We start from the raw sequence: 26,610 nt of genomic DNA on the forward strand, positions 1-26,610 counted from the left end.
GTGGAGAAAAAATAATTGTGCCAACATTTAATAAATAAATAAATGAATTAATTTGAAAAGATTAGTTTCAACTCTTTATCTTGTAGAACTGTTGAATCTACTGCAAAAGACACAATGTATTTGTTGAATGTGTATAATCTCATGACATTACCTGGATGCAATGACAGCTTTGTTTTAAAGGTCTCACTACATGATGACTATTGCATTAAAGCAAAGAAAAGTGTTTCAAAGAATATGAAGCATGTTGAAGTACCTGCACACTGAATCAGAGCTCCCATCTGTAAATACTAGATTGGATGGACCAGACGGACAGCACCAACCCTCCCTTTTAGACCAACTGCAAGTCTTCTTCCTCAGGCAAATACTCACAGGAAGGAAATGAGGCATATATATATATATATATATATATATATATATATATATAAAGTCAGATGACCGGTGACACCATAATCAGCTGATCACATTCACATGCATGTGTCAACACACCGCCATCAGTCACACAAATTTACAATGAAAAATAGAAATATCAAATACTAATTTCATATAAATAGTGAGGTGGTTGGCACCCTATTTTGGATTTAATTGGACCGGAAGTACGTCGCTTATTTTCCGTATTATTGTGAGCTTGACGGTGGTTGCGGGTCAGCTCAGTTAGGATCTGAGGAGAAGTGGACGCGCAGCTGAGGGCTCATCATGGCACCACTTGGACTAAAAGCCATTGTTGGAGAAAGTAAGAGCTGTTTGTTTATTTTATTAGCTCATGTGTTTATTTCATTTACTGGCTCATAAACAAATGATTTAATGATTGTTATTCCAAAGCCATTGTAAAGTATTGTATGGGCATGAATAGCCATCCTCATTTTGCAAACATTTAATGTGAGATGTGAACGCTTCTTGGTGTAATTAATTTGTCCGATTATTGATTGATCTACAGGACTGTGCAGTTCAGCAGTTTGTTATTGAGGGAAGTTCGACGCGCAAAAGACGCACAAATATTTCCGCGCCAGCATCTCTCCAAGCGTTTATTTTTTGTTTGTTTATTTCAAATGATTGTCAGTGAGATGAGTTATACATTATGAACTTGTTTGTCGGTGTTTTATTAGACGTTTATTGAGCCGTTAGTGTCGTTGGAGTCCTGGTTAGGTGTAAATCCTGCTTCACTAATCTTTGTCTGTGCGGATTAAGCGCTTTGACATCATTCTCAGAGGAAGTAGTGGAGGGAAGAGTCGACAGTGACACTCACATTAACTAAGACTGAGTTTGTTCTATACTGTCAGCTTCATGTCAGCATAGATACAATACACAGTCGTTACATATGAGTGATATAAATGTATAAATGTCGTCAGTTATAGAGATTACAGGAGCCCTCCCCTTTCTTTTACAAGTGTGCCGAGTTTACAACCGACGACACTTATAAAATAAATAAATAAAACATATTTAATGTATTATATTATATGTATTATATTAATGTATTATTCAAGAGCAACACAGCTAAAGCATATAAAGCAATTAATATATACATTGTGCCCTTAATGAGTTCTCTGAAAGTACTCAGGGACACCAGAGTATTGGATTATTCTATGAGAACAGTATATCTGAAAGCTGACTTTCCAAGCTTAGTATTTACTGATGAAACCTGTAACTGAAGCCAGTCTGCACAACATGTTTGAGTTCCACATCTCCAGGTGAGAAATGAGGATAGATAAAATGATGATCTATGGACCTTTGTTAAACCAGCATGAGCCAATGATACTCTCCTCTCACATAGAGAGAAAGCCATCCTACATTCTAATAAAGAGTGCAATGATGTGTAACGTAAGAGTAACCTGTCACAAATCTAACTGCAGAGTTATAAATGGTATCCAGAAGTTTTAGAGTAGAGACTGATGCATACAGACAACATCACCATAGTTCAGGACTAATAGAGGAATTTCCTCCACTAAGCCTACAGAATGTAGGAAAACACACGTTGTTTCCCAGTTTCACCCTCAGTTTATCAATTAAAACTGAAATATGAGCTTTAAAGGAGTTTGTCATCTATCAAAAAGCCCAAGTACTTATGGGTTATGGTTAATACAAGATCCATCAATACCAAAATGTATATGTAGTTATATAATAAAAAAATGATCCTTGCATTTTAATAATCAATTCTGCCGTTGTTAGTGTTCATAAGTTTGGTCCAGAAAGAAAAAAGTTCAAACAGTCAAACAGCTGTTTTCCCAACCTGGCAAGTTGTTCTTATTAATGTCTCACAACTGATGTATACACCATTAGTAAAGGATTTATTAAACATTAATAAAGACAATAAAGACATACAATTTATAACTCTATACAATCCTTCAGAAAGAGTATCTTTTTTCTGTAATTTTCTGCAATTTACGGTGCTGTACTGAAAAAAATACAATGAAGGTAAACTATTTTAGAGCTCTTATTTCTACACTTATCATGTTAATATAGGCTCTAATATAATATCAGTATCGAATACCAAGTTACCTCTCTGCAGTTGATTATTTCTGGTTCTGATATTTAATGGGGACTCTTGTCACACACTGGACCGGTCAGTCATCAGTGAGACTTTAGCAGATCAGAAAAACAGAACATGTTGAATATCTGCTCAGTATGTTTCTAGAAGCTGACAGAGGTGATGTCAAGGGATCAGGGACTGTATAGAGGCCGCTGTGTCAAAAATGCTGAGCTGTTTCATCAGATATCAGAGTGGTTTTAATGGAAGCAAGGCTGCTTCACTGGAAACATTTCCATTTTCCATTTTCATGCAGATTTGTACCAATTTTAGCCTGGACAGAAGGTGCAGCTGCACTCTTCCAGCACGCAGTATGTGTGGTAGTCAGGTGATGTCTTTATGGCACTGTACTGTACTATGATAATCTGATATGATATGATGGCATTGTTTTTTGTTTTTTAAGTATGGAGTAGATTAACCCACCAGGAGCCTCCTGGGCCTCTATTGAACTTTTTGTGGTAATTTGTTTAAACGCACTTTTTGACTCAGGGCAAGATTTATGTCACTTGATTTTGCCCTTTGGTGCATATCCCCAAACAAATTTGCAGTTCAGCAAATGACCACAAAACAAATGACACAATGAATATGGGGCCTTTGGGGCCCTTGAGTGTGTGGGGCATTTGGGGCATTTGGGGCAGTTGTTGACTCAGCCTTGTTGCAGGTTTTTGTCAGTTGCTCCAAAATATGCAGCTTCACAAAACCCTTGAAACAACTTGGTATGAAACAAGAGAGATGCCAAGAGATGGCAGATTTTTCACTTTTTAAAAAAAAACCACACACATTAACAATGATTATTATTTTAAATTACTCAACAAATGCAGCATATATAATAGTATTGGAATGTACCCTGACAGAGGGACATGATAGCAGGAAGAGGAGATTTTTTTTTCAACAAGTCTTCCGTATTAAACAACCATGTGACTCCAGAACGACACATAGGAGGGTTTTCTAATCTGGCGCCTCTATCAGCAGTAATCGGCAGGACAACATCATTTGTCTGTGTTTTCCAAAACCGTTACACATCACTGTTAAAAAATAATGTTTTATGATGTGACAACGCTGTGGTTAAGGTCTGGTTAGGTTTAGGGAAAGATCATGATTTGGGTTTATTAAGGTTAGAGAATCATGTGGTGTGAGTTAATGTTACTATTTCCTTAATGTTAGGCCACCATCGTCGTCATGGCAACAATAATAACCACAAGGTTAAGGTTAGGGGACAGTTGTAGTTACGGTTTTTAAAAAGCTGTCCTAACTCGTGGCTGGAAACATAAAACAAACAGCGGCCTCCTGTGGCAAAGTTTACTGTTTCGTTAAAGCTCTGAATGAAGAATTTGTTGCTGTTATCGTCACCTAGTTTGCATCACTGCTTTGGGTCATAATTACTACAGCTGCTAGATGGCATCTGTCACTCAAATGTAACTATAGATATTTTTAGGCGACTAACATATGATCTGTTATGTCATTTTTGACAGAACATTTTTTTTCCACCAAGAAAATAAATTTAGGTATGATTTAAAAAATACTCATGGTAAGTGAACATACTGTATATGAGAAATTCACATTTGATTTACCATCAGTATTTATCAAGCCAGTTGTGTTAGCCTTAGACCTTTTTCACAGCAGACATTGTGACTGTCATAGCCGAAAAAGCACAGGTGGAACTGATAACATTAACAGTGGCTCTGTTCCATTCAGTTGTCTTTTTATTTTAGTCTATTTCACCTGTATTTAACCAAGAAGTCTCTTGAGATGCATTATTTTTTACAAGAGAAATGTGTCCAAAAGGGTTATGTAAGATAGGTGTCCTTATTACAACAATCATGTATAACATGACAAAGCAGGACCTGAGAGAGATAAAAATTTGACTGTTTAAGACGATTACATTCCTCATGAAAGTAGCGTTTCAAGACAAAGTTTGATTTGTTTAAGTTTTCTGGCCCAGGTTGCACAAAAATGCAGTTTTATCAAGTTCTGAGTGAAGGGACACTGAAGATTCTCCATCTGATAGCTGTAAAGGACAGAAGAAAGCATTTCACAAAGTTATACACAATGTTAACCAATGATGTCTTTAAAGATAAAAAGTTAGATATGAACCTTTGTCTGTATAACATATATAAATTATAGTGATGAGTTCTTGTTCCAACATGAATGATAGATGGGGTTGAGCCTGTCTATCAGTACAGACCTCCCCTTTGCTTCTCTTACAGTCTGTTGTGATGTTGACTGTCTGCCACAGTGTGTGTGTTTTACACAGTATTATAAAGCTGTGGAGGTGTGATCATCATTTATGCTGTTTTTACGATACTGATATTGATATTAAGATCCACCAGCAGGCTGTTGTTGTTGTTTATCCTGCCTGTGAAAGCTACTTGTCAGGTGGCGTCCTATTCTTTCATGGACACTTCCACTTAATCCTGTTGACTAATTGGATAAACAGGATCATTCACTGATGAATACATAATCGACCAGCATGTCTTTCCTTAGACAGCAGGGCCCAGCTGACTGGAGGCCGTGGAATTCCATATGTCTGATCCAACTTCAGACAGAGATGTTTTGTGATAAATCATCATATAAACCATTTTTCCTGCACCTGTACTCAACGAGGGTTGGATGTGCACACTATCCACTGTTTCTTTTTGCTTCATACATCAAAAAAATTACCTCTAATTTCATATTTTGTCATTCACAGTAATTATTGTTATCAGACAAAGACATTGGCTCACAGTTATCATGCTGCCATAACTTCATGATAATGTGCTTACAACACCTCAAGAGCAGCTCTTCAAGTGAAACATCCCCCTGGCCCCGCATAAAAACAGGACATGTTGAATTATTTTTGAGGCTAAATGTAAGTCTGCGTGTTTATCTGTGTGTGTGAGTGATGCTGCTTCCCCGTGACGCCACGTCCGCTGACACAGAAACTGCCCAGAAATAGCGGTGGGGAGCGGTGCATTGTATAAGAGGATTGGGAGCAGATTAGAGGCAGTGATTGCAGTGGGCCTGTCCCTCCCAGCACTGAGTCTGACAGACCGGATGCTTAAACCCCTAGTGAGGGAAAATGGGACGCTGCTCATCAACACAAGGGACAGGAGTTGTCAAACACGCTTCTGTATTATTCGCTGTCTTCAGCCCTTCATTATTGATTATATCATGAAGTAAAGCAATATTTTGCTGCTGTGATGATCCGGTATCCAGTTGTGTGGGAGTACTACTTTCCCAGTTTTTGGGGTTTTTTTTGCTTGTGTGTACAGCATGTAAAGTTGTGATCAACTCTCACATTGAGAGCTCATCAGGTTCCCTTGCTTCATGTTTCACTTAACCTTACACTTGAGTTCATAAAGTTCTTTGAATTAAATTGCATTATTTTTTCTGTGACTGGATTTCTGATAACCCTACCTTATCTATACAATCCAATATTCCAGCTTCAGTTCTGGGTAGTTGTCACCCTGAAAGGTGAACCTTTGTTCCAACATGAGGTCATGTGCACCCTGGAGCAGGCTTTCTTTAAAGACCTCTCTGTATTTGACTGTATTCATCCTTCCCTCGTCTCTGAACATCTTCTCGTCTTCCCATCTCTGATCTCCATCAACTGAGGAACAATCCAATTACATGATGCTGCCCCAACCATGCTTCACTGGTGGTGAGCAGTACCAGGTGTTAGAGTCTGAATGTTCAGACCGAAAAGTTCAATTTTTGTCCCCAACTTGAGAAAATCTGTCCTCATGCTCTCAGAGTCATGTAAGTCCATTGCTGCTGTAATATGCCTTTAACTCAGGAGCTGTTTCCATCAAGTCCTGCTACCATAAAGACCTGATAAGTGCTTCTCAGATACAGTGTCCACGGGGCTCTTCAATTGACCACCTTCTGTGGAGGTTTGAACAATCAGATTTCAGTCTGCCTCTTGGATTACACTTAGCTTACTGTTTTTCAATTACATAGCTATCTGATCTGCCAGAAATGCACAAAGTGACTAGGTGTAAATGGGGTCACTGTGAGAGAACTCCAAAAAACCCCCCAAAAAACCAAAAAAAACCCATATCTGCAATTCTTGGATGAGTTTGAGATGTTCTGATTAGAATTAAGGGGTGGTTTGCTTTACTGGCATCTCCACTCCTCTGTTTCAAACTAGATATCAATAACTGCAAACAGATTTTGTTTTTAAATCTTGCTTCAACACCATTTTTATATAGCATTACTTCCTTTCCTCTAGTAGCTGTTTGTAATTGACATGTTAAGAGTTCAGTCATGGGCATGTTCCTAAACATACAGACAGTTTTATTCACCAAGGTTTTGAGATGTGTGCTGCTGCATTACATGTTGAACTTATAAATGAATACAGACACCAAAGGACAGTAATTAGTGAGGAACTGTCATGGAACACAGATGTCAATTACAAGGAAGGACTACAACGATGATACTTCATGTGTCAGCTTTTACCATCCAAAACCCAAAGAAATTCATTTACTATGACATAAAACACAGAAAAGGAAGCTGAGACGATGAAAACACACACCTCTACATCGATACTTACATTTACCCACTGTTTGTTGACACACTCAGCAGCAATGTGTCTCTCCAGAAGCAATATCCTGGAAAAACAGTGTCAGTCAGTGAGTATATTGACTGTCACTGACTGAAACAGTTGGCTGAAGTTTAGTTATTCTGTATGCTATGTGGATCATTCATTGTCAAATGCTCACAAAGCTGGGAGCATTTGACAGTACAGTGTTGAAATTCTGACAGCTGCCATACCGTCAGCAGACAAATGGATCAGGCTTCACATGGATATAGATCCAATAACTCTGATGAGCTTTATTTTTGTTGTATTGTTATTGTATTATTATCTCAACTTAAATGTAATCTCATTTGTCCTGCTTTACAGAGATAATGAACAATGTCATCAAGAAGGCAAGAGAAAAAGGAAAATGGAAGGTATGTTCCCCCTTGTCTTGCTGCTTTGCTGCTTTTATTTAATGACCATGATGCACAGGATGACATACTGTATGTTTGGCATTCACCCCCATTGATCTGAGTATAGTTTCTTGATAACAATTGCCTTGGAAATTAACTGATTCACCGAATACATGAAAATAAAACTCTTTGGTACAACGAGCCCTGTCTGTCTGTGTTTTGTAGGTGCTGGTGGTGGATAAGCTGAGTATGAGGATGATTTCCTCCTGCTGTAAGATGACAGACATCATGTCAGAGGGAATCACCAGTAAGTACAACCACACAGGTCATTTCACTTCAGTTGTAGACTTGTAATCAGCTTAATCAAATTTAGTGCTGGTAAATTGAATCCAGTTGAACGGGGACCCACTTAAAAAACAGCTCCATAGCACTATGGTCAGAAGCTCTGCAGGGTACCTTTGAGTATGGAGCAAAAATACATCTAACAACACCTCTAAAGCTTAATAATGAGGTATTAGACAATAGTGTTCCTCTAATTTTGTGTTTTTCCTATTTTAACATAACAATGTCTCCGTGCATAAAACCAGCTCCATAAAGAAAAGCTTTTCCCAGTTTGGTGTGGAGGAACTTGACCTTAACCTCATTGAACACCTTTGGGATGAGCTGTAACACCAACTGTGAGCTAGACCTTATCACCCAACATAAGTGTTGGACCTCACTAATGTCCTTATGTCTAAATGGGAGCGAATCCTTGCAGCCAGGTTCCAACATCTGCTGGAATACCTGAAACCAGAAGAGTGTGTGGGTGTCCAAATGTTTTTGGCCATGATGTGTAGTTCAAAGGACAAAGAAATAACATTATAGCCTGTATATAAAGATGGATGTAGCGAAGTGTGACGTCACCTGTTAGTTTGCATTGGAGCTGGTTTAAAGCCCAGAGTTGCAACTTATGGTTGGTGCCATCTTGTCCGTTTGGAGCCAGGGCCTTCTAAATAAGAAGGGTGGGGTGTTGCCTTTAATGCTCTGAAAACACGCCCCACTACCTCAGACCCAAGCTAACACTAGCTTACCGAACACTGAGCACTGCACACTTGGGCTAATGTTAGCTACTTTAGCTAAATTGTGCCAACAGGGCAGGTATTGTAATCAAGTAACATTAATCTGAGTGAAATATTGTGACAACAGTCCAACTCAGTGAGTCCGGGAGCCGGGGTGAACAGCAGGTGAGCCAACTGTCAATCACAGCTGTCAATCAACACCCACACAGCAGACATCAAAGCTACTATAAATCTTCAAATGTTATTAACGGAGCAATAACTTCCAAAATGTCCACTAACACATTTACTAGGGGGCCTGAATTTAGAGACTGAGACCATAATGACTTGTTAAAAAAATGATTGACTTGGTATTTCTAGAGAGAAGTTGAGACTTTTTTAATTGGAGTCAGTTGGAGCATCTAGTGGCCGTTGGTGGTATTGCACTCTAAGAGACTTCTGCATTGTCTTCAGCTTGAAGTCAGTTGCCACTTGAATTCAACATGATGTGATATTTGACAGAGAGGATGACTGCAGCCTTCCAGCATTCATTAGCATGTTGAGCAGTGAAAAGATGTTTTCTTTGGATCAAAGACAGTTGCGTTCCATTGTACAAAGATTCTGCATAAACATGAAACACACACTAAATGCAATGATGTTCCTACAAATAGATTATTACTGATAGATCATTGCTTATTATTTTCCTTTGCCCTCCAGTTGTAGAAGACATAACCAAGCGGCGCGAGCCTCTGCCCAGCATGGAGGCCATCTACCTGATAACACCCACAGATGAGGTAAATGTTATCTTACAACTCCTGTGCAGTATTTTAGATATCGCTCTCATTTTGCAATTTTTTTCCATAAATTTAAAAAAATGTCATTTGAATCTAATGGGTATTGGAGGAATAAAGTTTGTAGTTGGATAGGAAACACACAGTTTTTTATTCACCATTTCTTTCCACTAATGTCTCTTTGAACACTGATGAATTGTCCAAACTGTCATTCCCTTTCACATCAGTCCATGAGTCAACACATTGTTCTCTCCTGTGTTCTCTCAGTCTGTCGAGGGTCTGATTGATGACTTCAGAGACCCGCAGTCTCCGAGGTACCGAGCAGCTCACGTCTTCTTCACTGACAGTGAGTAACTGTAATCCAGGACCACAGAATATAGACAGAACATTTGTAAATCTAAAGTTCATCTGGTGACTCCCAAAACATTCACATCCTTTGAAATGCACACAAGCTGATGTTTATACTGTGCATAAAACATACTTTGTGAAGCAGCTGCTGAAGGAATAATTATACTAGTGAACCAAAGTTAATATAACTGTAACTGCAACAGTGAAAAAGTGGAAGGTAATGAGTATTTATACTGGTTTCTTTATAAAATACTTCACCCAAAAATTATACTGATTCTTTGCACAAAAATTATTTTGCACAAAAAGTATATTTTGTTCAGTTGCTCTCTCTACGTAGATACATACATTTGGTTTTTTTTGTGTTTTTTTTAAAGAAACCCCAGCAGAGGGGTACCTGGGATAGTCAGACTGAACTGAATTATCCCGGGGATAGGCCCCATCCATAATGCTGTTGACTTAAACAGATACTTCTACTGTGGGGAGAGAACACCAAGTCACAAAGACACAAACTAATAAGCAGCCATGGTTGAAAGGAGCAGTGACACATGTCATTTCTATATAAACTATAAAATACTGTAGAAAATTCATGTCTAGCTATTTAACCAAATGGTTAGTGCAAACATTTTAGATTATTGTTCAGTGATTTAGTCCAACGCAACAGAAAGTAGCTCAGAACAAAGCAACTCACAATGCTTTTCACTGTCGAACAATAGTAAGTATGATGAATAATCATTTGGCCTGGTTAAGTGTAAAAATCAGGCTGCATTATTCTCTAGTGTGCTTTATTAAAGATATCATCATAGCTAAAACCCCACAAACACTTTATGGTAACCTATCATTTTTTTCATACATACATAATTTTTCTATTCGGCAGTCATCAGAGGGTCATTTTCTGTTGCCTCCATGTAGAGCTAGTTTAACACAGAGAACAGTTAATTATCGAGCAATAGTAGCTTTTGATTTCAGAAAGTAATACAACATGTTTTAAGGAAAAGTTAAGATTGTATTTGTTTACACAAGGAGAAGTGTAGAACATTATATGACTTATTGTTTTTTCTGTTCTTGAAGGTTTGATGGGATGTGGAGAGCTATCCATCACACTTTTATTTGTGATTTAGTGGATTGAGTTGTTAAGTGATTTCTTTTCTCAATTATTTAAGAGATGAAATTATGATATAGAGCTATTGTATTTATTAGACAGACTTTGAGTTGATGTTCGATGTTGTGTGTCGTTGTGTTTTATATATAGTGAAAATGAATGGATATATATTGATGCATTTCTGTTACTGAAGTATTGTTAAAAAATACTTATGGGGAGCCCAGGAAGAGTAGCCACTGTTTCAACACAGTGGCTAATGGGGATCTGAATAAACAAACAAACAAACAAACAAACTGTTCACATAGGGGTATCAGATCCACATGGACGCTGCTTTCAGAACGAGTGGATACACTGACTTCCTGTCTGTCAAAGAATTGATCTTATAATTTGTTGGTCTATAAAATACATCTCTGACCAAAATCAAGGCAAAAGGTGCAATACAAATAAATAGACATATTGACACACTAATAATGCTGGATTCTACATTTCTCACAATGCAACTATTTAGCATCTTTTCATTAGAACCTCTCTGGCTGTGAAATACTCACAACTTCCAAACTTCTTGTGGTTTCTAAGCCCAAGCTAATTTTATGAGTCCAGACTTGACAAAGCTCTTCCAGAGCCACATGAGACAATGTTTTCCCTGTGACTTAAATATGTGGCCTTTATGTATAAAATTGCCTCCCCTTTAACATAAAAACCTTTAATAAAGTAATGACAGTCAGTATTGAGATAATGTTGAGTCTAAGTCACCATGTTTTTGTTTGATTCTTTGCAGCAATCCCAGACTCACTGTTTGGCCTGTTGACCAAATCCCGCGCTTCCAAAGCCATGAAGGCCTTGACTGAGATCCACGTCGCCTTTCTGCCCTATGAATCTCAAGTAAGACACCTTCTAGACTTAGATTATACCTGCCTCAGGTGTGATGGATGAGGTCTGAAAGGATTTCACTCAACTGTGTGTAAAATCTGCAGTGAAAGCTGCATCATTAGTACGGCTATGTCTGGAGTTCAGAGATCAAAATCACATTCTCCCCTAACCACTACTTTACTAATATAATCACAGCAGCAACTTTTACAGAAGCAATATATTATCAATCTTTTTTTTTTTTTTTTAAATCACAAATCAAGCTTACCCCATGCTTAACAGATGCTGTGTGGGAGGCTGCTGCAGCTAGCTGCCCAGACACTTCTTATCCTGGACATTAATCTTCCAGTCGCACACCACCAAAATCATGGTTTGGTAATTTTGTTTCCAGCTGGTATACAGTATATGAGGACAGAAATTTGTGTTCCACTGTTCCATCTACAGCATTAATAATTTGAAAAGTGTTGAATCATAAAGACAGTAAAAGTAACAACAGTTAAACGTCTAACGTTTGCTACGATTAGCCACGAGAAGGCTGCAGCAGAGACATAAGGACATCACACATTAAAGGACAGGTTCACAATTTTTCAAGTCTGTCTTAAAACAACAGTCAGGTGCTCATATGAACACTGAAAGAGGTTTTACTGGTGAAGCTGCTCTGTACTCTCACCAGCATTATGTGAGCCATGGTGGATGGACATTTAAGTTTTGCTACCAACAATTCTTGTTGTTCAAAATGTTTTTTTAAAGGAAGAAGATAGATGTCTGTGTCTAAGTGTGGAGTCAGGAAGTGGTTTGCTTGGCTTAGCATAGACAGGAAGTGAGGGGAAATAGCTAGCCTGTCAAAAATCCACCTACCAGAACCTCTAGAGTGTACTGATTTTTGTATTGTATTTGTATTTCATTTGTTTTACTGTACACAAACAGATATGTAAAAACCACAATTTGTTATTTTAAGAGGAGTGTGGGCTCTGTATCTATCTGCTCAGTAGGTGTGTTTTTGAGGGAAGGAGGCCTTGTTATTTCCCAAAATGTAGAGCGGGTTGACATATTTGGAAAGAAAGACTAGAATAATGATAAAATAATTATTCAGGGAGGACAACAGGGGGAAGGACGGTGCTGAGGAGGACGAGGCTCACTGTGTTTTGTGTTGGATCAGCTTTAGTCTTCAATCCTCTGCTGTTGTCCTGTAGTTTTAATCCTGAGGGGGAGGGACATACCACACTGACCCCACCTCTCTGCCCCCCCCCCTCTTATCCTTTTACCTCATTGGCTGACTGGAGTAATGTTCATTCCCTGTAGCCAATAGGAGTGCAGATAAGATGTGTGACAAGAGAAAGCACAGGGATTGTTATCATGTGATTGAGTCAGGAACAGATGGGTGCATGTGTGCGTGTTTTGCAGGAGTGTGTGTGTGTGTGGAAAAGGGATCAATGAGTATTGTTTTTTTTTTTTTAAAGTACATGCTTATTTTTTTATTTACTATTTTTACATTTCACCATTCTCAGGTTTCCTCATAAATGTTCTTTTTGTCATAGCTGAAAAATTGTAAAAGACCATTTATATCTGCACAGGACTTTATATCATTCATTAGCATCAAAGCTGAGTATAATAAAACATATTCATGCATTCCTGTGTGAAATAAAGTCCATCCATGCGTTGGATCAGTGTGGCATTATAAAAGAGTAAATGCTGCTGGGTTGTGATTGAACCTCATGTTGTCTCTCTGTCCAGGTCTTCTCCCTGGATAGAGTGGATGCCTTTCAGGACTTCTACAGCCCCTTCAAGGCTGACGTGAAGAACAACATGCTGGAGTCTTGTGCTGAGCAGATCGCCACCCTCTGTGCCACTCTCAAAGAGTATCCTGGAGTCAGATACAGAGCGTGAGACCTGCTTAATATTTACTCATTTTAACACCTCATAAATGCCACTAGGCTATCATCAGTTAAATTCATCCCTTCTTACAGATGTTTCACATTTAAACCAACTCTATACTTTCCTGGTAGGCTTTTAATGTGAAAGACAGGAAGTATTGAGTTTCATTGACGGTGGCATAACAGCAATCTAAAAAATGGAAAAGTGAAAGCAACTGGAGGAGATGACTGATTGAAGCTACTATGTAGGCTATTTTAAAAAGAGAACCTGAAGGACTTAGAGAGTGTGGCATGACGCTGTTGTTGCGCTGATGGAAATGTATTGAAATTACTCAACACTGAATTCATCATGTGAACCATTATAGTACAGGTTATTCCAGCCCCCCTCAATATTTTTGCCTTTATTAGTGTCTGTCTTATTTGTTTGTGCTGGTCATGGCTATTGTTTGAATACAGGCTATTTGAGATTTTAGGGTAATGAGCCAATAATGTTTCAAAAACTCTTTAAATACGCATACATTCACCAGGGCAGCAGTATTAAAAACATTTATTGGAACTGTGCTTGTTTTTTATTCTTCTTTTCAGGGTTATGTTCTACTTTTAACAAATCAGGGCTTTGTTTGAGTCATTATAGTTCTGCACATAACTATGTACATTAACTGAAGAATCCTTGGTGTAAAAAAACAATGGAACTGGGTGAGATATGGTATCTGTGTGTTCAGACAGAATGCAAAGCGACACGATACGATTACATACAAAGGCAAATACACAAGTAGACGCAAAATTAGAAATAGAATCAGCACATCCAGGTTGAAAAGCTGGTCTTGTGTGACACTGTATGTGTGTGTTTTGCTTCAGGGAGTACAAAGACTGCGCAGTTCTTGCCCAGATGCTTCAGGAGAAGCTGGATGGCTACAAGGCTGATGACCCCACCATGGGAGAGGTAGGTGGCAGAGCCAAATGACCAATGTGGAGATATGTCATTGAAAAATTAATCATTGAACATTTCATTTAACAGGATTTGTGCAGGCTGTTCTAAAACCACAGAAAAAAATACAGTTTAAACCTACAAAAAAGTGATTGTAATGTGATGCACATTAATTGGCATTCATAATTTCATACTGTATATGACTATCTGACATAAAAAGTAGGTTACATAGTCTGTTTCATTCTGCTCTGTCTCTACACTTTACAGAATGGACAATTAAAGCATTTTCAGCTGCTTACACTATTTATTAAATCCATCACAGCTTCACATACATGACATAACAAACACTCAGCTACTCTTCACAAGTGTCTCACTCTAAAAAGTCCATGTGAAAAGAAGCACCACATAACAATACTATTGTTACAACATATACATACGGTGTATATATATATATATATATAGTAAAGGAAGGAATCTCTGTCTATATGTCTGTATGTCCTTCGTGTATCTCAAGAACCATTCACCCGATTGACTCCACACTTGGTGGGTACATGACTGGGGACCCAAGGGAGTGCAGTGTCAAATTTGGTGCAATTTAGACACACGATACATTTAATATTAATAAACTTTGAATAAACCAGCGATCAGCGGGCCGCTCTGCTCTGTGCAGGGGCAGGGTGGAGCTTCAGGGCTCCGCTGACTGACTCGTAGTCGAAGTAGATCAGTAGATTAATCAAGAATGGACATTCTTACCCTGTGTCTGGACAGACAGCATAGCATTAGCAGCACAGTTAGCAGATCAGCAGCAAGTAATCACACAGGAGGTGTTCAGGGACATGGTTGAGCATGGGTCACCTGCTTCTTGGAAGCGCTCAGAACCCAATACACAATGACTGTAGTTATGCATGAAAAATGAAGGCAATACTTTACACGGGCAGTTCAAAACCAGTTTGTCTCATATGCTCCATGACCATGGTGATTGTGAAGTGCCACTATAGACAAAGCACAAATCTTTGGAGCAAACATACCCACTCAGATCCAAACTGAAGGCACAGAAAATAGGAATGATCTAAGAGCCCAATATGATCGATCCTCTTTATTTTAGGATGCACATTATTTTATTTTTAAATACAGCCCTTAGTTTAGGCTACTTGAAATGAGAAAAGAACATTTATTTACTATTAGACTACTTATTATTTATATCATCTGTGTATAATAGAATGTTAGTTTCTTTCATGTTGTTGGTTTATATACTCATTCACACCTCACATCAACTGAATTAATTTTTTAATGTGTTGAAGTAGTGGCCAGAGGCAAAGCAATCGGCCCATTCCAACATGTACATTTTGAACGGGGACTGCAAAAGCAAAAAGCAAAAGTCCTTTTCTCAAAAGCAAAGTTCAGCAGCAGGTAATCAGTCTGTGAAAGCAAACAGAGCAGGCAGGGAACAGGTGAGGGTCACAACTGGTCAGGCAGAAAACAGGATGGAGTGATGGAACGCTAAGACTGAGTAGTGTGTTATACTATCTGGCAAATAAGTGAGGGAGAGGTGTATATATTGTGGTGGTGATGAGAGAAGGGCTGTGCAGCTGGGTGGTGAAGTCAGATGATTGAACTGACAGGGTGATGGGGTAACTGCAGAGCAAGTGGCGGTGGCAGGATCTGAAGTGACGTGAGATGTTAATGGCAGGGAAAATGACAAGAAAGATGAACATGTAATCAGCATTGACCTTTATGACAGAAATGTAAGTATGCTCAGTGTTTTCTGTCTGTTCTGGATGCCTCCAGGGTCCAGACAAGTCTCGAACTCAGCTGCTCATCCTGGACCGTGGGTTTGATCCCGTGTCACCTCTCCTGCATGAGCTCACACTGCAGGCCATGGCGTACGACCTGCTGGGCATTGAAAACGACGTGTACAGGTAGACAACCGCACACATTACTGAAGGAGGTCTGACAGCTGTCAGGAGTCACTGAAAGCAGGCAGCTGCTGTCATTTCAATGATATTTGTATTTTATTTTGTTGTGTCTTTGATTGTGAAATTTGGGTCATATATTTCAGTTTTGAGACCAGCGGGATGGGGGAGACGAGGACGAAGGAGGTGTTGCTGGATGAGGATGACGACCTGTGGCTGACTCTGAGACACAAACACATCGCTGAGGTGTCGACGTGAGTGGCTTCGACTGTACTGTTGGACTCTATTCACACATACACACTCACGGCATATATACAATATACCACAAGCCTACAGCTCTGTCAGTGTTCACAGAGCGTTATTTAGCAGAGACCCTACTCCGTTTTCACTCATCAACACATCTTTCATTTCCTGACTTTTGTTTTGTCCTCTTCTGTCTTTATCTGCAGGGCTGTAACTCGCTCTCTGAAAGAATTCTCTGCCAGCAAAAAGATGAACACTGGAGAAAAGGTAGAGGACACACTGTATCGCTTGGCTCTGGTTTCAGGATCTGTTACTGTGTTACAGCTCTTTACACTGTCCTTCACACGCTCACACAGAGGTGGAAGACGTCCTGTACTTAACTGTGATGTACATTACTGGAATTTTAATTAAGTAAAAATAAAATTGTGGGTCCACTAACAAAAGCACACATTTACAATAAAATAAACTATAAAAGTATAGTTGCTGACTTAATTAAAGATGCATACAATGGGCCTCATGAAAGAATGTTTTTGTATTCTTACTCTAAACCTCTCTAAACACCATGTGGATGTGTGTCTTTGTGAGATTTGATCATCAACATCATCTGTGCCCTTAAACTTGACATCTAAGGTTACCTTTTCTGGTCAGTTTGTAGGCAAGTTCCATTAGCAAAAGGAGTAAAGAGAAGAAGAGCTTCAGGTCCTGCTGTCAGAAATCAGCAGACACATTTATCACTGTCAGTATTTATATTAAAGGACCTGAAACAATCAGAATTAATTAATAGTCGAGTGATCAACGACGTGTCATCAGAGCAATGCTGTACTGTGACAGAAATAAAGAGGAAGTTAGATGCTAAAAAACATCTTTCTAAAGCAAAGTGCTCCATGACTAATATGAGAGAGGCTGTCATGCGTCATGTGAGTCAGAGAGATATGAGAGGAAAGATTATTATAGCCTACAGAGGTGATGTTACACTGACAGGTGTAACACCGTGATACTGGACAGAGATCTGCAGAAACACCCTGAGGCTGGAGTTTACAACAACTACTGAAATAAAAATCATCACATCTATAAAAAAACCTCTGTAACTCTGATGAGCTTGTCTTTGGTACACACTGTACAGTATTTCATTCTAGTTCATTTGGTATCATATTTAAACTCCAAATTCATTCAGATCAAAGCATTATGATTTTAGGTCAACTAATGATTTTTGCCCTGTGGAGAAAGACGGGCACTATCTGTTCATGACGCATGTGATAGGTCTGGACTGCTAGTAAATTTTGCTGCTAAGAGAAAATTCTTAGTACAAGGAAACCGACGAAGGCCACAAATTCTCTTAAATCACTGGGACATGCCATTTATGAATGAATGTGTTCATATGAGTTTTTCTTGCATGAGGCACCAGAGCTCTGAACAAGAAAATGTTAAACAGTGAAAACTTGAGACAAGTTGATTTGTATTGAAAACATGTTGAAATATTTCTACTACAATGGCAGATTTAAAAAAAAAAACTTTTTATAGGAAAATAAAACTTAATGGACTCAGTTCCAGACTAAAATAGATTAGAGGGAGATGTTTTTCACTGAATCATGTTATGGAATCTAATTATATATTTTACACCTGCAAAATATACTAAAACTATAGCTTTCAGGTGATTTATATCACTCATCTGTCTTCCAGACCACCATGAAAGAACTGTCTCAGATGCTGAAGAAGATGCCTCAGTATCAGAAAGAGCTCAGCAAGGTAGGATCTGGAGTATTACTGGACATCCATACACCTCAGGTTACTGTATGTAGTGCAGTTTGATGGGTGTTTTCATCCAAAGCAGATCAAGTTAAAGGTATGGCTGCTAGACTTACTGTACAACTTGGTAAAATCTGACATTGTGCACAGTGTGTATACATGTGCTTGCATGGGTAGAAACCTGGATAATCAGTTTTAATCTGTTTTAACTACCTTTAAGCAAAATGTATTTCTAACATTTTATTTACTTGAGCTGTAAGTTGTCAACCTTATTTTGAAGATTTCCCATCTAGCATATATAAATTCCTGAGAAATAATCTCTTATCTTTTGATATTGTTTGCAGTTGATTGTTCTCCCTGTGCGAAAAACACACCAACACTAACATCTGTCTTCTCTGACCTCAGTATTCAACCCATCTCCACCTGGCTGAGGACTGTATGAACCGCTACCAGGGCACTGTGGACAAACTCTGTCGTGTAGAGCAGGTAAATCGGGACAGATACTTCCCTCATCAGCAAAGATGATGGAAAATGTGGTGATATAATTTCAGAGATGGAGGACGTGGTTGGTCTGGTTCTGTCCAAAGTTAGGAAATACACCCAACAACACCTCTAAAGCTCCACCCATTTTCATGTTGTATCCACTGTGCTCAGTTTGTACACAAATATCCATCCACCCAGCACGTCTGTTTAGTGTTTCTTGTTGGATATGGTCAGTGAGCATAGGTTTTGGTTTTGGTCTCTGTATGGTGTTATACACCATGAAACCAGAGGCCAAAGTCTGGATAGATGAGTTAAGCTGCAACCAGTGTTGAGAGTTTATCTAGAGGGGTTTACTTACAGGATGCCGCATCTTTCTTCTGACTTTCTGTAATGAAATTAAGAAACAGCCCACTTGGGTGCTGTATCCACAAATGTGTTCTAACCCACCTCTTTCCTCCAAGCTGAATCCCTCTCCCTTTCCTCCTGTCTCTAAGGATCTGGCGATGGGCACAGATGCAGAGGGAGAGAAGATCAAGGATCCCATGAGACTCATCGTACCCGTTCTACTGGACACCAATGTCAGTGTGTCTGACAAGATCCGCATCATCCTGCTCTACATCTTCCTTAAGAATGGTCAGATATCCACTGTCTGTTTTTATTTATTTATTTATTTAGTCCAGTCAGTTCTCTGGTCATATTTGAAACGGGGATGTTGCAGTTCATGGTCGGCGTCTTAACCCCTGAGCCTCAGTGGTCTGTTTTTACATCAATAATAACATTTGGAAGATCCTGCTGAATGATGAGTAAAGCAGAAAAGTCCATTGTTCTGGTATTTTGCTATAATTTTGAATTGAAGCTCAAATATTCATACTGTATGTTCATGTTTTGTTCCTTTGTTTCTTTAGTGTTGATCCATTCCCAGTTTTTCTCATGTCTACATGTATGACAGCGTATTTGTGAATGCGCATGCTGTCATGCATGTGTGTGTGCTGCATGTATGGACTATAAATATATCCTGCATGTGTCTGTGTGTCAGGTGTGACTGAGGAGAACCTGTGTAAACTGCTTCAGCATGCCAACATCCCACCAGAGGACAGTGACATCATTTCCAACATGGCCCACATGGGCATGCCCATTGTCTCTGAGGTGAGCTGTCCTGGTCCAGGACCTGAATCTCTCATCCTGAACTCTCTAAAACAAAAGCAGGGTGTCCCCTAACTGTTTAGTGTTTCAATCTCTGTAACTTTGGGGGAGAGGTTATAGAAACAGATTACAAAAATAAATGACAAAATCAAAGCAACAGAGGCTGAGATATCCTGACTTTTAGTCCCTAGTAAGGGTCAATACTGGATGCTACGCTTCCCATGATCCAACTTGATAGTGTCCTCTGTTAGACCCTCCCTCCCTGACTCAAAGCTTTCAAACTCCAAGCACCCACTTTAGGCTCCTTCACAGCCACAGAAGACATTATACAACTGTATTGAAAAAGGTTGAGTAGTTCTCCCTGAGATGAATGAACTGATCTTTTGAGTAGTTTCCTGGTATCTCTTTTCATATTTTGTCCATTTATCAGCTTAGCTTATTTTTGCTTGTGTTGTGTCTTTACATTGTTCCTTTTCAAAATTCCACAAGGCCATGCTTCCCCAAAAGGGCCCTGCACAAGCTTACTTGTTGATGGGTTTACTTTAGGCTGCTGAGAGAAACTTGCTGGAGCTCTAAAGGATTTGTGGTGGTTTCCCATTGGGATTATTTTGGGTGTCCCGTGCACACAGTAAACCTACAGAGGGCCCTTGTGGGTATGTTTGATGCGATGGTACATTCAGATCAGTGTCAAACAACTCAGGAGCATAACTTTTCAAAGGATTGTGTCATTTTCAACTTCCCTACATGTGACCATTTGTTTTCAAGTGAAATTACATTGGAAATATTATTTTTATTACCTGAATCCACTATAGCGCTATCCTATAAGACTGACATTTACACATAGTTCTGAAAATGACACACTCTCGTAAACTCTTCAGAAAAAGTGAAAGCATGAGTGATGAGTGTCGGCTCTCCACAGGGCACTGCCAAGAAAACCAAGAAGCCTGACCGCAAGGAGCGAATCAGTGAACAGACCTACCAGCTCTCCAGGTGGACTCCTCTCGTCAAGGATCTAATTGAGGTACTTCTCATCCCTTATTACCATGACCAGCAGCTAGTGCAGTGTGACTACACACTTATACTGCAATGAGATATCTTTCTCAAGCGCTACAGGGTGGTGGCTTTAACTGCAACAGATCTGAACAACAGATAGGAGAGTTGAGGGTGAGAAAAGATATCCAAAATCAAAATCATCCACCTTCTCTGAGTCATAACTCAGTCAAATCTTAACAGACATGAAACACATATTGATATCATTCAGTGTGACTTAACTTCCTCAAGATATCATTATCTCTGATGTCCATCACCAATAAATCTTAAGAAGAAAAAGGCTGCAGAACTTGCCTGAGAATCATCACATTTTTAAATTTTCTTCAGCATCAAAGAAATCCAGTGATAGTTGTCGGTACATACATGGCTACACTGCAAACAGGAGCTGCTAATAGCTAATTCAGAATACTGTAAATAGAGCCAATTTTCCAAAATGAAAACAAATATGGTCTAAAAACATGGTTCAAAGGAGAATAGCAGCACGTACCTGTATCTGACATTACAACAGCCCATGTGATGAGCTTTTATGGCGTCTTGCTCTCCTGTTGGATCTGTTTTTTCCTGTCATCATATTGGTTCCCTCTACTGTATTTGTTAGCATGTTTCCATTTAGAAAAAACATTTTTGACTTACTCCAGTTACACACAAAAGTCAGATTGCACACACAGCAGATAAAATGCAGCAGAAGGAAAAAACTCAGAGATCCACTTCAAAATACAAAGACATCTCTCTGGATGGATTACAGGAGATTCACTGAAAAACAGTAGGTTGTTTCAGCTGCAATTATTACTGGCTTGCTGGTGAAAAATGACCCACGTATGTGCTCCAGACTGGATTCAAATCACTGACCAGCAGGTAATGTTGGAATCACCCTACTTCCCCTAGAGACGTACATCTAGTCCCGACTGTAAACTGAACCTGAATTCACCTCTCATGTAAACTTTGGCAACTTGTGTTCCCGCAGGACGCCATTGAGGACAAACTTGACCCCAAGCTGTACCCGTACATTTCCCAGCGACAAGCATGTGCCAAAGCCAGCGCTCCATCAAGGTGGGTCATTTTATATATATTGCCTTAAACTTCAAGTAGCAAATGACTTCAATGAATGGCTTTAATTACTATAAAATCAAATTAAGTAGATCTGAACCATTATTGTTTCATTATGACGCTTTAATAAGAGTCTTACAATATTGACTGCACTGATAAAAAACAGTACTATCTTTCAATATTTTGCAGAAAATTTATATCTGTGTCCATGTTTCTCATCTTGCAGTGCTCGCTATGGTAACTGGCACAAGAACAGGGGACCCACAGAGATGAAGACGGGGCCCAGGATCATTGTCTTCATCATTGGAGGAATGACCTACAGCGAGATGCGCTGCGTTTACGAGGTCACTCTGGCCAATGGCAAGTGGGAGGCCATCATTGGTGAGTTCATTGCTGTTTTGTCAGCGGGGTAATGCTCAGCAGTCCAAGTACTTGTTGGTAAATAACACACAAAGACAGGTGATAATGTGTTCTGTGGCTCTGGAGGAGCTTTGTCAGGTCTGAGAGAATAACCTTGATGATGTCATCAGGGGCTTGAAGACTACACATCTGTCCCAGAAAGCCTGGATTACAAAGTGGAGGGGTGGAGTGGAAGACATGAGCATTTACCAGGCAGGAGGGTTGTATAAGATGCTCTCAAGTTGCAATATGGAAAATGTAGGATCCAGTGTTTTTGCTTGAGCCATACCAGGGAATAGAAGTCAGTATATCTCAGCTTCTGCTGCTTCCTCTTTTTAAATCTGTCTCTTGCAAGTCCAGTAACTTCATTTAAATTTGATCATTTTCATTTCAAATGTTTTCAGTAAAACTGGATATACAGTATTCACGGTGGCATCTTAAACAACAGCTGAACATTCATGGGGCTTAACTCTCCCAGAATAATAATATTACTGTTACATGCTCGTACATACTGTGGAATACAATGAAAGGACCTCATTCGTATACATATACACATGTACATAATATAGGGTTTCAGCATGTTTCATCCAGCATGTTTCTGGTAATATGTCCTGGTATAAATAGATAAAAGAGGTTATTCCTCCTGAGGGTTTGAATCTTGCTGATGTGTCTGTTTTGAAATCTTATATTTATGTTCCTGTGCTGCTGATTCAGCAGAGCTGGTCTTCTGTGTAATGGCATTAATCACATTCTCTGTGAGAGCTGATATGTTGCTGTGACTCTCAGGGAACAGATGCAGTGTTAGGTACAGGAAAGAGGGCGGAAAGACTGAATCTGCTAAATCTATCAGCAGGTTGAATTTCGAATTTGGCCTACAGTCATACTGACCTCTGAAGACAGCCTTATTATGCAGAATTTTGTAACTTTGCCTCGATAAGACCTTTCTGAAGTCATACTTTTTGTCAATGTGATGCTGTGTTTGTTACAAGCTTTCATCCAGAGCTCCAGGATTCAGTCAGAGTTCAGCTTTCAGGCTTTTGTCCCCTGTAGGTTCCACCCACATTCTCACCCCACCTAAGTACCTAAAGGAACTACAGCACCCAGACTTCCTGGACCCCAACGCCCCACCAGAGGGCACTGAGGAGCCGCCCGCAGAGTGAAAAGATGTTTGAAAGTAAATACACAAGTCATGATGTGATTTGTGAATCCTTGTTCCCCCGTGTCAGCCTGCCTGTCCTCTGTCTTACTTACCTTTGAACCATTTATCCCTTCAGAATTTGTTGTCAGAGTTTTTCACTGACACTCAAATGCTGACTCATTATTTGTGAATGATCTCACCCTTTTCCTTGTGTCAGTGTTTTTGGTAGACTGTCCTGTTGGTGAACTTATCTGTTAACTGATAAGAAGATGATCTGTGAGTTCCTGTTGGATCACTGCTGGCTCCACTGTTCCACACGAGCTATTATGCACTCTACATAATGAAGAAAATTGAAAACGTTGGATCATTGAGCATCTTTCTGATGCCACAACTGGTGCAACTGCATCCAATAATTATGTGTAATTTTTCTTAACTGACAATTCAAAAACCGTGTCCACTTTCTGCAGCATTTGGTCAGGTGCTCGAAGGCGTGAAAATAGGCATGATTTGAACTTCCCTTAACCTCTTTTTTTCATTCTTCACACCACTACTTCCCTCACTTTTATGTGTACAACACCATGAATGCCAGTGATGAGACACTGTCTGAAAGTGTGCGCTGTTATCTGCCTTTGTACAATTCATCATCAAGCATTTTTGTATCTAGATGTGGTGTATGAAGAGCCGTATTGGCCTGAATTTAAATGATACAATACACTTTCACACTAATCTGGTTGGGAACCAACCATGAGCTACTATTAATCCAGGGGGAAGAGAAGGGTTTTCTCTCCTAAATGTGAAACAATACCATTAAAGCAGAACATAAATCCCAGTTTTGTGTAGCTTGTCTATCAGTCACACTCTCAGTCTCACTCCTGTCAGGCTCTCCTGTCAAAATATTTTCTGTGGCTGTTTTTGTCTCTTTCAGCTCCTTGTCATCTGTGACAGCAGTCACTAAAGACACTCGTGACAGATTTTCACTCCTCATGGATTTACATCAGCTGTCTCCTGCAGGTTGAACTGAGCTAATGGAGCACTTTTAGGGCAGACTGACTCTAACATACTCACTAGCCTAGCCACATTAAGGCTACAAACAAATGCAACACTCTGTGTAGGAGCCGGTGTTATACATGTAATTGTAGTCAAATATAAGATAAGCCTCACTTTTTCAAACATAATTCCCAGAATACAAGGGTTAATGTTCGGGCCAATACGGTAGTTTGTTTGAAGCTGTTTTAATTGTTTTAAAATTGTTATCTCCCGTTTCCTGAAATGTAACATTTATTAATGACGTAACAACCTTGTGTATAGTGTGCACACGCATTTTTCCATTTAACCAGAAGAGCGGTCAAAGGGCGTTATAAAGCTATTGAGGTTCTTTCTTTAAAAACAACAGCAATCTATATATTTTTTTGTTTTCACCTTAGCCGCTCAGTGTGTGAAAAATACCTCTCCTAGTCATCTTTCTGTCAGTCTGTGGTGTTGTGTTGTACCTCACCCTCCCTCTGTATTCCCTCCAGGGCCATTCTTGTGATCTTTTTCCTTGCAACATCGCTGTTGTTCGTCTTCCTTGTGTTGCTTCTTTTTTCCATCCCCAAATCATTTTTCTATGTGCAGCCACATCCTCACAGAGAGAAATGTCACTGTACTTTTGCCTCTAAATGTGTTGCTAGGTTCTGAAAATCTTTGTTGGAGATGTCATGTCTCATTGCTGATCTGTTGGTTAAAGTGATTGTATTTTGTCTTTCAGGATCAACTGAAATTTTCACCCCACCTCGCCTTCTAAAAGCCCTCAAAGATTTGGAGAAAGAAGAGCAGACAAACTAAGAAGCTCCTGTAGTGCACCCCCCCCTCCCCCACCCCCAGCCTACATACAAACAGCAGCAATACAGTCCAAACTATAACTACTCCCCTCCCCAACATGACACATCATATATAGACTTGATGTTGTGTACAATTCAGTTGCTGTTATCTCGCGAACCAAACTGTGTTCTGAGTCACCATGTATTGAATCAAATGAGTGCGTCAATGTTGGTCAGAGTTTACTGGAAGATTGGATTTGTGTTGAAGGTTGTCTATATTGTGTTTATTTCTGTGTGTGGATTAGTTTAGATGACTGGGTGAGATTCAGGGACTGCAGGTTAAAGAGTATATTTGGACAATCACTCCAGTCTTTCATTTACAACAGGACATATTCCATAGAAGGCTCATGATCATTTGACAAATTTTCTGTGTCTATTATAATCTCTGTCCTATCAATTACACATCCTCTCCTGTCATTTTCTTCTATTTTGTTGGAGCATGCCAGTTTTAATATAGTGCTTTCCACACCATACTGTGCATATCATCTGATTTACGTGTCTGACCTTGGAAATGCTTATGCAAGGCTACTCTGATGGTATATTTAGCTGTAGATTCAGCAATTGAAAGATAAATATACAGTATAGTTGGGTTTTCTCTTTCCTGTGCATTGTCTCAATACACAGCAGTGTTTTCAGCAGTGTGTTTTTTGTCCTGTAGAGGTTCAGTGTCCTTTTGCTTCCCTGTATTTGACCATAATGTTGTCATTTGTTATTGTTGTGTAGTGATTCTCTGTGACTAGTAATCCACTGTGTATGAAGAGAGATGTCAGTATTATCATAAGTCTGTGCTTTTATGTCCACATTCATGAAAAGTACTTGCTGCAGGATCTGTTTTAAGCTAATAAAGTGGCTTCCATTAAACTGTGTCATTACATCTTTTTCTTTACTTCTGTTTTCTCCCATGTAAGATCAAAATGAATATGAAACATGAGTTGTCTGAACATTTACTGTGGTTAAGTATTACTCTGATATTGCACATATATACATAGATAATACACATATTTCTGGTCATAAACTGCTCAATGATACATTCAATATTTTAATGCATATTTACTGAAGTTTGTACATCAATAGGATTTTTTAATACATATTTTTAGATGTTTCCATGAAAATACTCAATCAATAGGTAAATCCAAGATGATGCTGCTGATACTGCTAACCATAATTCAACAAAGCCAGCTTTAAGCACAATAACAGCTGAGCACTGCAACTCCTG

The 26,610-nt window shown here is 39.2% G+C and overlaps 1 protein-coding gene across 2 annotated transcripts; it reads left to right on the forward strand.

Annotated features, from left to right (window-relative positions):
* The first annotated feature begins 641 nt into the window (after positions 1-641).
* On the forward strand, positions 642-26,255 carry stxbp1b (syntaxin binding protein 1b). Of its 2 annotated transcripts, XM_042422581.1 has the most exons (20): positions 642-730; positions 7,404-7,453; positions 7,658-7,739; positions 9,184-9,260; positions 9,525-9,603; positions 11,483-11,586; positions 13,306-13,454; positions 14,304-14,388; positions 16,162-16,292; positions 16,433-16,540; positions 16,736-16,796; positions 18,210-18,275; positions 18,681-18,761; positions 19,253-19,391; positions 19,795-19,904; positions 20,821-20,922; positions 21,916-22,001; positions 22,225-22,379; positions 23,448-23,571; positions 25,283-25,367. In XM_042422581.1, exons 1-19 carry the CDS (start codon positions 694-696, stop codon positions 23,555-23,557), a joined length of 1,812 nt encoding a protein of 603 aa, XP_042278515.1. In that variant the 5' UTR covers positions 642-693; the 3' UTR covers positions 23,558-23,571; positions 25,283-25,367. The 2 variants fall into 2 exon arrangements, with proteins under 2 accessions (XP_042278515.1, XP_042278517.1); XM_042422583.1 differs by lacking the exon at positions 23,448-23,571 and having other exon boundaries at positions 25,283-26,255.
* The last annotated feature ends 355 nt before the right edge of the window (positions 26,256-26,610 follow it).

This window comes from Thunnus maccoyii, chromosome 9 (genome assembly GCF_910596095.1).
Source record: "Thunnus maccoyii chromosome 9, fThuMac1.1, whole genome shotgun sequence".
Classification (NCBI taxonomy): Eukaryota; Metazoa; Chordata; class Actinopteri; order Scombriformes; family Scombridae; genus Thunnus; species Thunnus maccoyii.

What these genes read in the sequence shown, in the direction of transcription:
- stxbp1b (XM_042422581.1), top strand. Translation starts at nt 694, where the DNA reads ATGGCACCACTTGGACTAAAAGCCATTGTTGGAGAAA. An exon ending in CTACATCTTCCTTAAGAATG is followed by an intron (nt 19,392 to 19,794) that starts GTCAGATATCCA and finishes TCTGTGTGTCAG; the next exon opens with GTGTGACTGAGGAGAACCTG. An exon ending in GCATGCCCATTGTCTCTGAG is followed by an intron (nt 19,905 to 20,820) that starts GTGAGCTGTCCT and finishes GGCTCTCCACAG; the next exon opens with GGCACTGCCAAGAAAACCAA.